The sequence below is a fragment of the Mobula hypostoma genome, chromosome 4 (assembly GCF_963921235.1).
Source record: "Mobula hypostoma chromosome 4, sMobHyp1.1, whole genome shotgun sequence".
Classification (NCBI taxonomy): domain Eukaryota; kingdom Metazoa; phylum Chordata; class Chondrichthyes; order Myliobatiformes; family Myliobatidae; genus Mobula; species Mobula hypostoma.
Genome location: NC_086100.1, coordinates 133,595,124 through 133,610,552, shown reverse-complemented (window position 1 = coordinate 133,610,552; position 15,429 = coordinate 133,595,124). Strand labels below are relative to the sequence as shown.

Below are 15,429 nucleotides of genomic sequence, written 5' to 3'. Positions count from 1 at the left end.
TCCCTATGCCTCCAACCATCAATCCACTGTTCAGTATCCCTCACATCTATCCCTGATTTGCAAGAGATATAGCGGGGGAATTTCCCAGTGGGCCAACAGGATGCTGCACTCTAATCCAACACAGCAAAGCAGTCAAAATGATGATCAGAATTCAGCATTTTCTTAGACTTACATGGGAGTACTAAACATTTTGAAAATTACATTGGATGACATTCTGAAAACAGAACTTTGAATTATACCAAAGCAGTTGCCATTAGCATCAAAATTCCATGAACAATAAATGTTAAACCTAAGCTTGATGCAATATCCCTGGCATCCAAGTGTGTTCAAGCATTTAATTGCTTCCTTCATAACCCACTATTTTAATAGTGCACAGAGGATGTTTAGAAAATGTTTCTGGTGTGAAAAGCTTAATGTAACTATATCTATATCTGTCTTTAAACAAGATTAGTGGCCTCCTTTTACAAGAGCCAATTCTCTACCAGTACATCTAGTTTACAGGTGTCCCCCGCTTTTCGAACGTTCGCTTTACGAAACCTCGCTGTTACAAAAGACCTACATTAGTTACCTGTTTTCGCTAACAGACGATGTTTTCACTGTTACAAGAAAAGGCAGCGTGTGATAAAACGCAGCGCGCGCCTCGAGCAGCCAAGGTTCTCCCCCGGAACTGCATTCTAGCCAGCACTGCTTAAACACGTGCCTGTGAGCATCTGTGCATTTTGTCAATTTATTTTGAGCATCCGTTAGCAAGATGAGTTCTAAGGTATCGGAAAAGCCTAAAAGAGCTTGTAAGGCCTTACACTTAGCGTAAAACTAGACATAATTAAGCATTTCGATCGTGGTGAATGAAGTAAGGACAAAGTGAGTTTCGCTTGTGGAAGCTGACGAAGATGATGTTGAAGAAGTTTTGGCATCCCATGACCAAGAACTGACAGATGAAGAGCTGATGCAATTGGAGGAGGAAAGGATAACAATCGAAACCGAATGCAGTAGCGAACAGACCGAAAGTGAAGTCGTCCAGGAACTGAACGTGAAACAACTGCATGAGATTTTTGCTGCAATGACTGCAGAAAAGTACGACTTTAATTTTGAAAGGGTACATAGGTTTAGGGCATATTTGCAGGATGGTTTGAATGCTTACAAAGAACTGTATGATAGAAAAATGCGCGAGGCTAAGCAGTCAAGCATACTGTTGTTTTTCAAGCATTCCACATCAGATGACGAACCTTGACCTTCGACATCGAGGCAGGCAGACATAGAAGAAGATGACCTGCCTGCCCTGATGGAAACAGACAACGATGAGATGACTCACCAGTGTCCCACCACCCCAACATCCGGGCCGTGGACCAATACTGGGCTGCCAGGAATGCAGCGGTGCAGCAGTAGCCGGGATGCACCCAGCACATCTTTAAGAAAAAAGTCGAAATAAACAAGCTAATTAATTACGTGCTGCCCAGCACGTAAATGTCGACCCAGATCAGAGGCGATTGCTGATTGTTCTATTTTAACTTCATCAGTCCACAGGACTTGTTTCCAAAATGCATCAGGCTTGTTTAGATGTTCCTTTAAACCTTTTGAATAGAACTTTTCGGCCACAATGAGCAAAGGTATGTTTGGAGAAAAAAAGGGTGCAGAATTTCATGAAAAGAACCCCTCTCCAACTGTTAAGCACGGGGGTGGATCGATCATGCTTTGGGCTTGTGTTGCAGCCAGTGGCACGAGGAAGATTTACTGGTAGAGGGAAGAATGAATTCAATTAAATACCAGCAAATTCTGGAAGCAAACTTCACACCGTCTGTAAAAAAGCCAAAGATGAAAAGAGGATGGCTTCTATAACAGGATAATGAACCTAAACACACCACAAAATCCACAATGGACTACCTCAAGGGGTGCAAGCTGAAGGTTTTGCCATGGCCCTCACAGTCCTCTGACCTAAACATCATCGAGAATCTGTGGTTAGACCTCAAAAGAGCAGTGCATGCAAGACAACCCAAGAATCTCACAGAACTAGAAGCCTTTTGCAAGGAAGGATGGGTGAAAATCCCCCAAACAAGAATTGAAAAACTCTTCGCTAGCTACAAAAGGCGTTTACAAGCTGTGATACTTGCCAAAGGGGGTGTTACTAAGTACTGTCATGAAGGGTGCCCAAACTTTTGCTTCGGGCCCTTTTCCTTTATTGTTATTTTGAAACTGTAAAAGATGGAAATAAAAAAGTTTTCTTGTTTAAAATATTAAAGAAATGTGTCGTCTTTAACTTTATGCCTTTTGGAAATCAGTTCATCTTTTACTCGCTTAGCTATTCACAGTAACAGAAATTTTGACCGGGGTGCCCAAACTTTTGCATGCCACGGTAGGTGTATAAGACATTTCAATGTTAACAACACAGAAGAATACTCCCACAGGCACAGATTTTTAGACCCCCACAGCACAGAAACAAAACATTTGACCAACCAAGTCTGCACCAACTACAACTATCTATTCACATCAATTTCATTTGATTATCCCCACAGTCCCATCAACGTCCCCAGTTCCGACCACTGATTTGCACACTAGGGAAAGTTTACAGAGGTCAACTAACTACCGACCTACGTGTCACTGGGATGTGAAGGGAAACCAAAACACTCAGAGGAAACTTATCTCACATGGAGAATATGAAGCCAACTGTTCCTCATTAAGACTAGTGGCTAATCTCTTGCACCTCAAAACCAATAGAATTAGAAAAATGTAAGTGATTTACCCATATGTAACAGAGTAACACACAAAATGCTGGAGGAACTCAGCAGGCCTGGCAGCATCTATGGAAAAACTACAGTTGACGTTTTGGCGGAATGAGACCCTTTGGCAGAAGTCGGCCTGAACCATCAACTGTATTTTTTTCAATAGATGCTGCCTGGCCTGCTGAGTTCCTTCAGCATTTTGTATGTGTTGCTTGGATAGCGAGCATCTGCAGATTTTCTCTCGTTTGTAACAGAACAAACAAGGTTCATATATTTTTAAGCATGTTTTACTTAAATGCACATCAATGAAATCTTAGGTCATCAACAGGATAAAAGAGAGGTTGTATTGGGATTGGATATCCAATTTTAGGATTTCCTGAATCCCTTTTGTGACTTGGAAGTATGTTGCATTGACAGAATACAACATCAGAATTTTAACAGCAGGGCACTTGCATTACAATGGATTGTTTCTTGATCAAAACAGGCCATTAGTGTATTGCCATCTACAGGCTAGTCTAGTAAATACTGCCTCTTTTACAATGTATTTGCACAACAGAGCAAAGAACATTTCAATTTATTTTGACTCAGAAAGACGGAGCCCACCCTAGTCCATTATACGTTTTACTAAATAAGAAATAATGAAATACACAAAAATCTCACAATAACTTGTTGATCAGCAAAAGATTAATTGATTTGTTTTGGATGCCAATCATGTTGCATGGATGATCAAACACACTTACTTTTACACCAGCAACCAAATTAACTCCTCCTTTAGAAAACTGGTATGTTTTGGAGCTTGACAGCATGAAGCACACAATTAATTGAGAGGATTTGCATTCCATAGAAACAGAGCAACCTTAGTTGAGTGGGTCATGAACAATATGATGGCACTATCGAACATTATCATTATCCATGGTCAGATAAATTATGAATAAATTAGGAAACCTAATGGGCAATTTTTTGGTTATCTGAAGGAATTCACTCATGTCACATGATACAAAAATTAAACCAGAAACTCATATTTTGCATCTATATACATCACTGTCCAAGTGTTCCCAAATAACCACAGAACACAACCATACCCAAGAACATGTTCTGGTCCAACATGACAGGTAGCATCCTTATAATGTAGAAAGTAAGCAGATCACCTGTCTTACTGGAAGTTAAGGGGCATCTTCTGCCTGATCAGCTAATGTGATCTAATTTTAAGGCCGATAAACATATTTCAGGTCAGAGTACATCAATGAAATAGAATTATTTTTGTACTGTGTAGCTGAAGATAATAAAATTGCTTCACAATGTCCTTACCTGACCACTGCATTCACACCTTCATCAGCATCAGTAGCGTTGACAAGCAAAACATCAGTCCCAGTTGGAGCATTCTCAGGGGTGACGGCATGGTAGGTTTTGAAAGCAAATACTGGGACATTGTCATTGATGTCATCTACAATCAATGTGATGGTGCCTGTGCCAGTAAGCGCTAGAGACCCTGCACAGAGTGAGTATAAAGACTGAGTACAGAAACAAACTAAGGGTAGAAAATTTGAACAATCAGACATGGGCATGTTATTTTCACTTTTCCTTTAACACAGACCAATTCTTTTCAAAGCAAAGCATAAGTCCATTTTTGAAATGTATAATGGCAATTTAACATGGAATGTAATAATCTGAGGAAAGTAGTCAAAAAAGACAATGGACTTCCTCTAAGCAAAACTATACTGAGTTGCTGTTAAGTGTGTCTTCCTCTTCAGTTGGATAATGTATTTAAGTTATCAGACCATGTCTATGAAAGTAATTGAAATTGTGCTTCCTTCCCATGCATTTCCAAACATTGAATTGCCCACTACTTCTGCTTTAGAGAATGCATATAGAAAGCAATAACATTCAATTTTTTAAAAATTACTGACATTTGAAATTTATTCCACAATGATTCAACGGGAATCTTATTCTATTTACTGGCTCTATATTAATATGCATCTTTGGCTTCATTATAAATGCTCATATTAAATAATATATCCTGCCACACTAAATTATTTTTAGTCCTTTCCAACAGATTCTATATTAAATATGCAATACTGCAACAATCCATGAAGCTTCTGGAATTTTATTTGAAAATGTTTGCATTTAAAATATTAAATTACAGACTATTTGTGTTAATATTTGTGAATACAATTTTTCCACTTCGTCACAAATACCAAATGCAGAAAAAAAGACACAAATCATCTACCTCAATAAAAACCCTTTCTAGTGCTGCTCGACAAATACAGTTTTATAACCTGGAGCAAATAAAATCAAGGACCCTTTTTCAGATCTGAAAAAAATGAGAAACCACATGTTTTAAGTTGCAGAAAGGAGACAGGTGGAGTGAACAAAGGGAGTGCTTGTTATATAGACCAATTGAAGAAAGAAAGTTAACCAGAAACAAACCAAAATGGAAATACAATCACGTTTATAGGGAGAGAGGGGAAAAATTGAGTGGTAACCAGAAACAGTTAAATTTAACATTGAGTCCCAAAAATGTCTACATATTTAAGCGGCTGATACAGCATTATGCCCTTAGCATATTGTGGACATTGTTCCGGCAACACAGAAGGCTGAAAACTAAGAGGGCTAACCCTAACCCAAAAAATGATAGGTGACTAGTAACTTAGGATTTCCTTACAAACTAAACAGGTGTGCTCAGCAAAATGTTTGACCACTCTGTATTTACTTTTGTCAGCATAGAGAAGCACAAATGGTGAGCACAAAATTCAGTACACAAAATCATAAGTGCAAGGGAATTGTTACTTCATCTCGAAGTACTGTTAGACCTCTGGTTATGGGATAGAAAAATATAACAACGTAGTTGTTGCATTTCCCATGGTTGTGTGGGTAGATGTTATAGGAAGAGGAGTGGGTGGTAGAGTAGACCAGGGAGTTATGGAGAGAATGACCCACTCAGAATGCTGAAAGTGAAGAAAAGATGAAGATATGATTAGTTCTGGGATCCAACTGGAGGTGGCAATCATTATAGAAGGTAATCTGTTGAATATGAAGACGAATGTACAGGTGGTACGAAGAGTGAGTGAAAACAGAGATAAGAGATATAAGAGACATGATTGAGAGTCCTGTCAAATATGATAGGACAAAAGTACAAACATCAACTCTGTTTCACTACAACCCACTCCCCCACCTGATGAGATGATGGCTTGCAGCATTCTCTGCTGTTGTTTTTCACCTGGCAGCCATTTCAAAAATAAAGTTAATAGTAAAGAGATTGTATGACAACAGCCACAATTCCATGACTACTAACTGGCTATTACAAGTAACTGGTGATTTACTTTGCAGTTAGCACATTTACTACATTGAAAATTAAAGGTCTACACAGATATTAACTCTCAAAGTCTGTGCTGGAAAATTGATGCTGAGCAAATTTACCTTCATATGATGACCGATTTATTTAGATTGTAATGGCACTTGTAGCTAAAACTGCCACTGACCATTAACAGCAGCTGCAAAAATCAATCCGGCAATAAATGTATCCTAAAATATACGCAAACACTCGTGCCAATTGGAAGATCTGGACTTGAAATTAACTGACTGAATGTACACACTCAACACAGCCCATACTTCTTCCAGAAGTTCACAAAGTGAGCAAGTCTGTCCTTGATTTAGTTTATGAGTTATTACAAGAGTATATATACCCAAGGAAATGGACACTTTTTTCATTGCAACTGGTGATAGCCTTAATCATACTGAGCACAGATATTCTGGGCACTGTGCCAAAAGTGTTATTGCAGCTTAGGTTGTGGGAACAACCACCCCCTTGTTCAAAGCTACACTTCCATTCCAAACATGGGCTTCTCACAGTGTTGTGAATGCCTACCAAACTTCATTCTGATTGTTCTTAGATTCAAATTTATTGATGTCTGAACAGAGATTGATGTAAAGTGCTTCCAAACAGAACTCTTCAAATCCTGAGAAGTTAGGTTTCAGGTAAATATCACCAAATAAAATGTCCAATATCTTGATATTTACCACTAATTCCACCATTGTATAGGTATAAAATTTACTGCTATTTTCTCTTTTCTTGAAGGTGACTTCTCTAATGTCTTTTCAGGCAACTCCTGCTTACATTCTATCTAAGAGACTGTTATTCATGATGGATCTTAGACTGTTGTTAGATTATTCAATGTTAGATTACATGAAGCTAGCCTGACTACGTAATCTTTATGCCTTCATTGGGCAGATGTTCCACAAGAATTATGGACATATAGCTGTAACGCCAGTTTGCCCTAGCCAATATTGAGTTCAACGCGGAGTATAATTGGAGAGCCTACAAGCACCATGATACCCAAACCAGTTAGTTTCCCATTATTGGCCAGAAAGAACTACAATTTACGAATCAGTAAACATGAATGAGGCAAGGGTGGTGGAAACTCCCATGTGGTTGCAGGAATGGAGATAGCCATTTTATGAAACTGTCCTTGCAGTCGCCATTTTTGTTTGGTGAACTGATTCTTGCTTCAGGATAACTTAATCAGAGCAATTGAACATGAATTTCTGCTTATGATCTGCTAAACCTGAGATTATTCTCAAATAAGAAGATGTTTAATTACGTAAAGTGTTGGGCTTCCAGAAGGAACTGGCTGACCTGGTTAGACTGGTTTGAACCAGTTTGAGTTGGACATGAACAAAATAAATCACCTGAAGCACAAGGTGAGAATAAAGGGCCATAAAGCAATAGCCTTGGGCTACATCAAATGAGAAGCTGAGGTTAGTCAGATGACCTTGAGCCAATTAAATTGAAACATCATACATTGATCTGATAAGAAAAAAATAAAAATGGAGGATTTTGGGAGAACAGGCAGTGACAACTCCATGGTACCCAACAATCACAGAAGTAATGGCTCCACATTAGATATGTGGAGATTATATTGGGATTAAGAAGAATGCCTGGCCAGTGTAGACTTCTTTTCCTAGGTGTTACTCTTCTTTAACTGTTCATGAAGGATCAGGAAAACCTAGTGCATATGCACACAAGTATTTTGAAATGTTTGAAATTCATGTATCCGTTCATTGAGCCAATAAGGATACTTGTCAGTAAATGCAGATTTTCTATGTGCCTAACTGATCATTATTACTGAGGATCAATAATTGGTGTACCTGTAGGGGGCTTGAGGATGAATCTATCTGTTACCTCAGCCGAAGACTTGAGTTGGACCATGTCTGTGAGGAGCTGGGTAGTTAACAGTACTAACTCAGAATGAAGAATTGGGGAAGTCTATAAATCTGGAGGACTTGGACTGTTCTGTTTGGAGGAGACTCCTCCAGAAATATGTACTAGGGAAATGGCTGCAATACAAGGAGTAATTTAGTCACACTGGCGGTGAAGAAATAGTGCAATGATTTAAAAACAGCTATGATTGAGATACAGAAATCAGTACATGAAAAGAAACACAACACTGGAGATCAGAAAAAGTGTTTACAACAGATACAAAATTGCAGAATTCCGCACACAGTGGAATAATATGTGCTTCTGGATCTGAAAGAGGAGAGGAAGGTGAATATGGATATACAGATTAGAGTGATTTAGCAGAGAAGGCGATTAAATACGGTTATGATGAGGGGTCTCTTCCTGAGGATCCCTGGCCAACATACAACTAAAAGGAACCAGTGGTGCCATTGGCAGGTTTAGTGCACTCCCCCGCGCCCCCCCCCCCACTCCCCACCTAGTTACTATCAGAGGAGGAGGAGCTGGGGCAGTTAATCAAAACCAGAATATAACATACACTACCCCGTTCGTGGATATATCATTTGAGGGGTATTGCTTAGGATATTGGGATGTATACACCCAAGGATGATCCTAGGGAGCTGTTTCAGGCAATTAGTCATCAGAGAGCAAGACAAGGTGAAGATGAAGCCGAAGAAAGGTGCTTGATTATAATGTCCTTGATTCAGAACATATACTTTGCTTTGTTGGAAACACAGCAACATGCTGGGGAAGCAAATGAGGATTAAAAATGCAATAATAACTATTATGGGTAACAACAGAGGGGACCCAATGCATGAGCTAAGCAAATGTTACCAGAGGAGAGGAGAACACCCCAGTGCATTTGTGTCTGTCTCTGGATGGCGTCCAAGGATTGTATAGATTACCATTAGATCAAGATCGTTTAGGATCAGAACCCTCAAATATCTGGTTAAAACATTAGTGTTTCATAGTACCAATTAATCTAGAAAGATGTTGGGACTGTTTGATCCCAGTGGCCCTACACATACTCAGACATGGGTACTTGGGCAAATGGTTAGACCTGGGAGAAGGAAATGCTGGAATAAGATTTTAACTTCGGAAATATTTCAGGGACAAATATAATGTTTCCCCTTCGAGAAAAGATATGGGGCATCATGTGGAGAAATGCAGGTCAGTGTAGAAGCCTGGGATACCAGGGAGTCGTAAGTAAAGGAAAGTGTAACCCAAGATGAAGGGAACAATGTATTTTGTTGCAATGGAAATCATCATGACTGGGGCTATGGTTGATCTTGCTCCAGAACCATTGCAGCTGGGGTGGATGGGTTGACGTGCATGGAAAATTCTTAGGTGTCCCAGAGGGTACAGAATTACAGTTATTATATAAAATTCTAGAGGTGACATTATCCAGTATCCCAGAAGGAATACTAATTAGTCAGATTTTAGGTCTAATTACTGAGCTGCCTTCAGGTAATGATGGCCGTGGTAAGATTACTGTTCTGTAGGATCACACTCATGTGAATTTTGAGTGGGGTACTAATTCACATTGGGGTAGTTACAACCAAGCATTTTCCAAAGGTTGGTTCGATTATTATTAACTGTACACAGGAGAACATCATACAGGGGGGAAATAGAGTGAAACGGTTCACAATGTGGGTAAGTATCAAGAAAATGCTTGTGGCTTCAGTGCTAATGAAAATTGTTCAGTCTATTTTGCCTGTCAATAAGCAGCCTTTCTTGAAATATGAACTGGTGTGACAGAAACCTTGGTCTTTGCGCATTGTACTCAGTTCCATAGTGCTGTTTAAGTTGAGAAGACCATCCTTGCAAATTAACAGATGCAGCACTAGTAGAGTGATAATTTGTTTCTACCACTGCCAAATTCTGAATTTTTTTTAAACTCACAGGATGACAGAGAGTGCTATATAAGACCACAAGACATAAGAGCAGAATTAGGCCATTTGGCCTATTAAGTCTGCTCTGCCATTCCATCATGGCTGATTTATTATCCCTCTGAACCTTTTTCTTCTGCCTACTCCCTGTAACTTTTGACACCCTTACTAATTAAGAACACATCAACCTCTGTTTTAAGTATAATCAGTGACTTGGCCTCCACAGTTGTCAGTGGTAATAAATTCCACAGATTCACCACATTCTGGCTAAAGAAATTCCTTCTTGTCTCTGTTCTAAAGGGACATCCCTTAATTCTGAGGCTGTGCCCTCTGATCTGGGACTACCCCACTATAGAAAATACCCTCTCCACATCCACTCTATCGAAGCCTTTCAATATTCGATAGGTTTCAATAAGATTTAGCCGTCATTCTTCTAAACTGAGTACAGGCCCAGAGTCATCAAATGCTCCTTATATGTTAACCCTTTCATTCCTGGAATCATTCCTGAGAACTGCCTTTGGACCCTCTCCTATGCTAGCACATCTTTTCTTTGATAAGGGACCTAAAACTGCTCACAATAGTGTGGTCTGACCAAAGCCTTATAAAGCCTCAGCATTGCATCTTTGCTGTTATATTCTTTCCTCTCAAAATGGATGCTAAAATTGCATTTGCCTTCCTTAGTACCAACTCAACCTACAAGTTAACCTTTAGGGAATAAAGCATGAGGATTCCTAAGTCCTTTTGCATCTCTGATGTCTGAATTTTCTCTCCATGTCGAAAATAGTCTACACCTTTATTCCTTCAACCAAAGTGCATGGCCATACACTTCTCTACACTATATTCCATCTGCCACTTCTTGCTCTGTCCAATTCCTTCTGCAGACTCCCTGATTTCTCAACACTACCTTTCCCTCAACCTGACTTGGCATTACCCACAAACTCTGACTCTAACCATAGTTGTAACAAGTATGATGGTTGTGGGGTTGTAGGTCTTCAACTATATCAGTAGTGTGTTGAGAATAGTTTGCATCCATTACAAATTCAACATTGGGATTCTTGCCTGAGGATTGTAGTTTTACTTCCAATTACTGTTCTTCAGATATTGAAGCACTGTGTTCACAGTGCTAACTCAGCAACTTTCAAGATGAGTTGGTAAAAGGCAATGAAATATGCATCAGGTAAGAGCCATGAATGGAAATCCAATGAGGGCAATTTTGAGCAACTCCATATATCGTTCAGTAGTAAATACAGGAGGTTTTGTCCGTGCTGGGAATCTTGTGCAACACACACAGAATGCTAGAGGAACTCAGCGAATCAAGCAGCATCTTTGGTGAGGAATAAATGGTCAACATTTCAGGCCGAGACTCTTCATCAGGACTGGGAATGGAGGGGGCAGAAGCCAAGAAGCTATGTTCAATAGAGTTGCCATTGTCAATTCTGCAAAATAGAGTATAGTGCAAAAGCCTTGGGTACATATACAGTGCCTATAAAAAGTATTCACCCCTTTGGAAATTTTTATGTTTTATCGTTTTGCAACATTGAATCACAGTGGATTTAATTTGTCTTTTTATCAGAAAAAGACTCTTTTGTGTCAAAGTGAAAACAGATCTCTACAAAGTGGTCTAAATTAATTACAAATAGAAAACACAAAATAATTGATTACATGAATATTCACACCCTTCAAATCAGTATTTAGTAGATGCACCTTTGACAGCTATTACAACTTTGAGTCTACGTGAATAGGTCTCTATCAGCTTTGCACATCTGGACACGGCATTCTTCTCCATTTTTTCTTACAAGACTATTCAAACTCTGTCAGATTGCATGGGAATTGTGTATGAACAGCCTTTTTCAAGTCCAACCACAAATTTTCAATTGAATTGAGATCTAGACTCGTCTTGGCCATTCCAGGACATTAACTTTGTTGTTCTTAAACCATTCCTGTAGCTTTGGCTTTATGCTTGGGGGTTATCGTCTTGCTAGAAAACAAATCTTCTCTCAAGATGCAGTTCTCTTGCAGACTGCATCAGGTTTTCTTCCAGGATTTCCCTGTATTTTGCTGCATTCATTTTACCCTCTACCTTTACAAGCCTTCCAGGGCCTGCTGCAGTGAAGCATCCCCACAGCATGATGCAGCCACCTCCATGCTTCACAGTAGGGATGCTGTGTTTTTGATGATGTGCAGTGTTTGGCTTATGCCAAACATTGCGTTTAGTCTGAAGACCAAAAAGCTCAATTTTGGTTTCATGAGACCATAGAACCTTCTTCCAGTTGACTTCAGAATCTCCCACATGCCTTCTGGCCGAGATTTCATGTCAGTTTTTTTAAAGAATGGCTCTCTCTTTGCCATTCTCCCATAAAGCTGTGAGTGGTGAAGCACCCAGGCAACAGTTATTTATGCAGTCTCTCCCATCTCAGTCACTGAAACTTGTAAATCCTCCAGAGTTGTCATAGATCTCATGGTGGCCTCCCTCACTAAACCCCTTCTTGCACAGTCACTTAGTTTTTGAGGATGGATTGCTCTAGGCAGATTTACAGCTGTGTCACATTCTTTCCATTTCTTGATGACTGACTTAACTGTACTCCAAGGGATAGTAAGTGACTTGAAATTTTTTTTGTATCCATCTCCTGACTTGTGCTTTTCAATAACGTTTTCATGAAGTTTCTTGGAATGTTCTTTTGTCTTCATGCCAGTTTTTGCCAGGATACTGACTCACCAGCAGTTGAACCTTCAAGATATAAGTGTATGCAATCATTTAAAACACCTTGACTGCAGACGGTGATCTCCATTTAACAAATTATGTGACTTGTAAAACCAATTGGCTGCATCAGTGATGATTGGTGTGTCATATTAAAGAGAGCATATGCTTATGCAATCAATCATTTTGTTTTCTATTTGTAATTAATTTAGATCATTTTGCAGAGATCTGTTTTCACTTTGACATGAAGGAATGTTTTTCTGTGAATCTGTGCAAAAAAAATGCCAAATTAAATCTACTGTGATCCAATGTAAAATATTAAAACATGAAAACTTTCAAGGAGAAGTGAAAACTTTTATTGGCACTGTACCTAGCTATGGTATGGTAGTAGTTTTACGTATTTCACTGCACTGCTGCTGCTGCTGCTGCTGCTGCAAAAAACAATTTTTATGACATGCATGAGTGATGATAAACCTGATTCTGAGATGGGTCTCTATTGGGAACTGACAGTGGGAAGGGGGCAGGAAGAGGAGAATCATGGTTGGGGAAAAGGGAAATGGAGGGAGAAGGAATCTCCAAAAAGACATCAATAAACCAACTGCTTGGAATCAAATGAATTTGCCTCATTATCTCAGGGCTGGGTGCGTCTGCACCTGCATAACCACCTGCCCCGGCACTTCTTCTCTGCCACCTGTCTCACACCCCTCCCACAACGCTCCACTCTTGCCATTCCCAACATGCTTTGCTCCCGCCGGATTTACAAAGTTGCTGTCCGCTCCATGTTGACAAATACAGCACAGTGGAAAAGTATTAGGCACTCTAGCTATATATATTGCTAAGAGTTTCGCATGGTACTGTGTATCCCCAGGCAAGATGGGTGATGATCAGAGTCACTATGGACTAGAAATTTATCTGAAGAAGACGGGGTGCTTTTTTTAAAAATACACAACCCACCTATTGGAGCTGAAAGCTTCCAGCATGACGAAAAGAAGTACTGGCAATTTCCAATTTATTTAATTTAGATTGTGTGCTTCCTATGCCAGAAATATCTTATAATTTGTCCATTGCTGATTCTAATATGATGGTGTCATGGTACAGGATTCTGTTCATTAAATAAATTATGGCATAATTGGCTATTCCCTGTACTGAGCCAATTGTGTCACAATAACTTTTAATTTAAGAATTTCTGAAATTAGAATCAACAGAAATTCCACGGAGATTTCAATACATGCATTTATCCAACATATCATCAGATCTTCTATATGTTAGAGAGTGATTATGGCTGTCATCAGACTCAATTACATGCATGATAGTTATGAATGCATATGCACAGAGGGACAGGCTTTACAGGGTCATATGTAACTGGACCTGTTGGCCAACAAGAACCTCAAAATTAAATTTGGCAATGAGTAAATCTATCAGTGATAACAATGTGTAGCTAACCTCATGCCTAGTACTGAGTACAGTATATATGTATATAAAAACACTACACTTTAGCACTGAAGCTCTTCATAATGCTCTGACGTAAGCATTTTAGGAGATTCCATATTTAATAGAAAAAGTAAGATGAGCATTGAATGGTGAGCCTAAAAACACACACACACACACACACACACAAACTGTTGGCAGTACAAATACTGTATTGGACCAACTTTGGAAATTCCAGAGCAAACCAATCTCCCTGGGAGATAATGCCACAAATTTTCAAAAGCGAATCTTGCTGACTAGCATTTCTCTGACATGAGAATTGTCAACGTGCTGAAGTGTATGCATCTCTTAAAAAGCTTGCATTTCACACAGCATTAGTGATTTCAGCATAAAGAATTTAAACACACATTGTTCAGATTAGCAGTTTTTTTCTAATGTGCTAAATTATGGGGACTACTTAAAAGTTAAGTTAAAACCATTGGTGCATGGTTCCAATTAACATTGAATAATATTTATAACAGATGTGTTTGGAAATAAGTCTGCTATTTCTCCCTCGGATTATAAACAGAGTTTAAAATGGGCAATTTTACATGTTGGCATGATAATAGACAATGGCTGTTTTCATACTCTTCTGAATTCTGATATAATGGTTAGCTACTCTTTAGCCCTTACTTCAGTACCATGGCAACATAACTTCAGCAGACAAAAAGACCGTGTAGCTCAACTTGCAACTAGTGTTGTCCAATTGGGCTAGTTATCTTTGCAATACTAAGTTGAAGTTGCTATTTATGAAGTCTAGCACCTAGGCTCTTTATTGAGCAGGCCAAAAGAATAACTTGGAGAAAAACAGCACTTCAGTAATTGCTGCCTGGTGACATTGAAATCTTTGGACTTCATTGTGCTGAGAGAATATCCTAACAAGCAAACAAAGCTGCTTATGCAATCTTGAAAAAATGAGTATTTGAGAAATATGTGAAGAATATATGGCAAAGTGTACTTGATGGGCTGAATGTCTTAATTCTACTTCTATGTGTCATGGAATTTACAGTAGTTCTAGATACTTCAGGTCAATTCTAACAAAATATCCCCACTTGCTACAATAAATGACTAACTTAGTTCGGTCTGCACAATGTGTAGAGATGCAACTTCTCTCCATTTATATCTTTTCATGCATGTTGACATGAACTTGTCTCTGATTATGTCCTATATTGCAGTTGTGCGTAATTGTGTGCTATTATCAATATCTTGATAATATCACAATCATTCTTTCTCTTTCTACTGACTTGTATAATTTATGTATAATTTGTATTTTATGTATGTGTACCTATGTGCCCGCAATGTTGCTGCAAGCAGATTTTTCATTGCACTCTCACTGCACTTGTGCACATGATAATAAAGTTGACTTAGGCAAGTCTTGAAAAAATAGGATGCAACATATTTTTGGCAAGCGTAAAAATTTCTTAT

General features: G+C 39.0%; 1 protein-coding gene across 2 annotated transcripts in view; it reads right to left on the bottom strand.

Annotated features, from left to right (window-relative positions):
* fat4 (FAT atypical cadherin 4) overlaps positions 1-15,429 on the bottom strand; it is a 399,853-nt gene that overhangs the window by 79,249 nt on the left and 305,175 nt on the right. For both annotated transcript variants that reach the window (XM_063046545.1, XM_063046546.1), the window contains exon 8: positions 4,026-4,206. In XM_063046545.1, the coding sequence (XP_062902615.1) occupies positions 4,026-4,206 (181 nt within the window). The remainder of the gene's footprint in view (positions 1-4,025; positions 4,207-15,429) is intronic.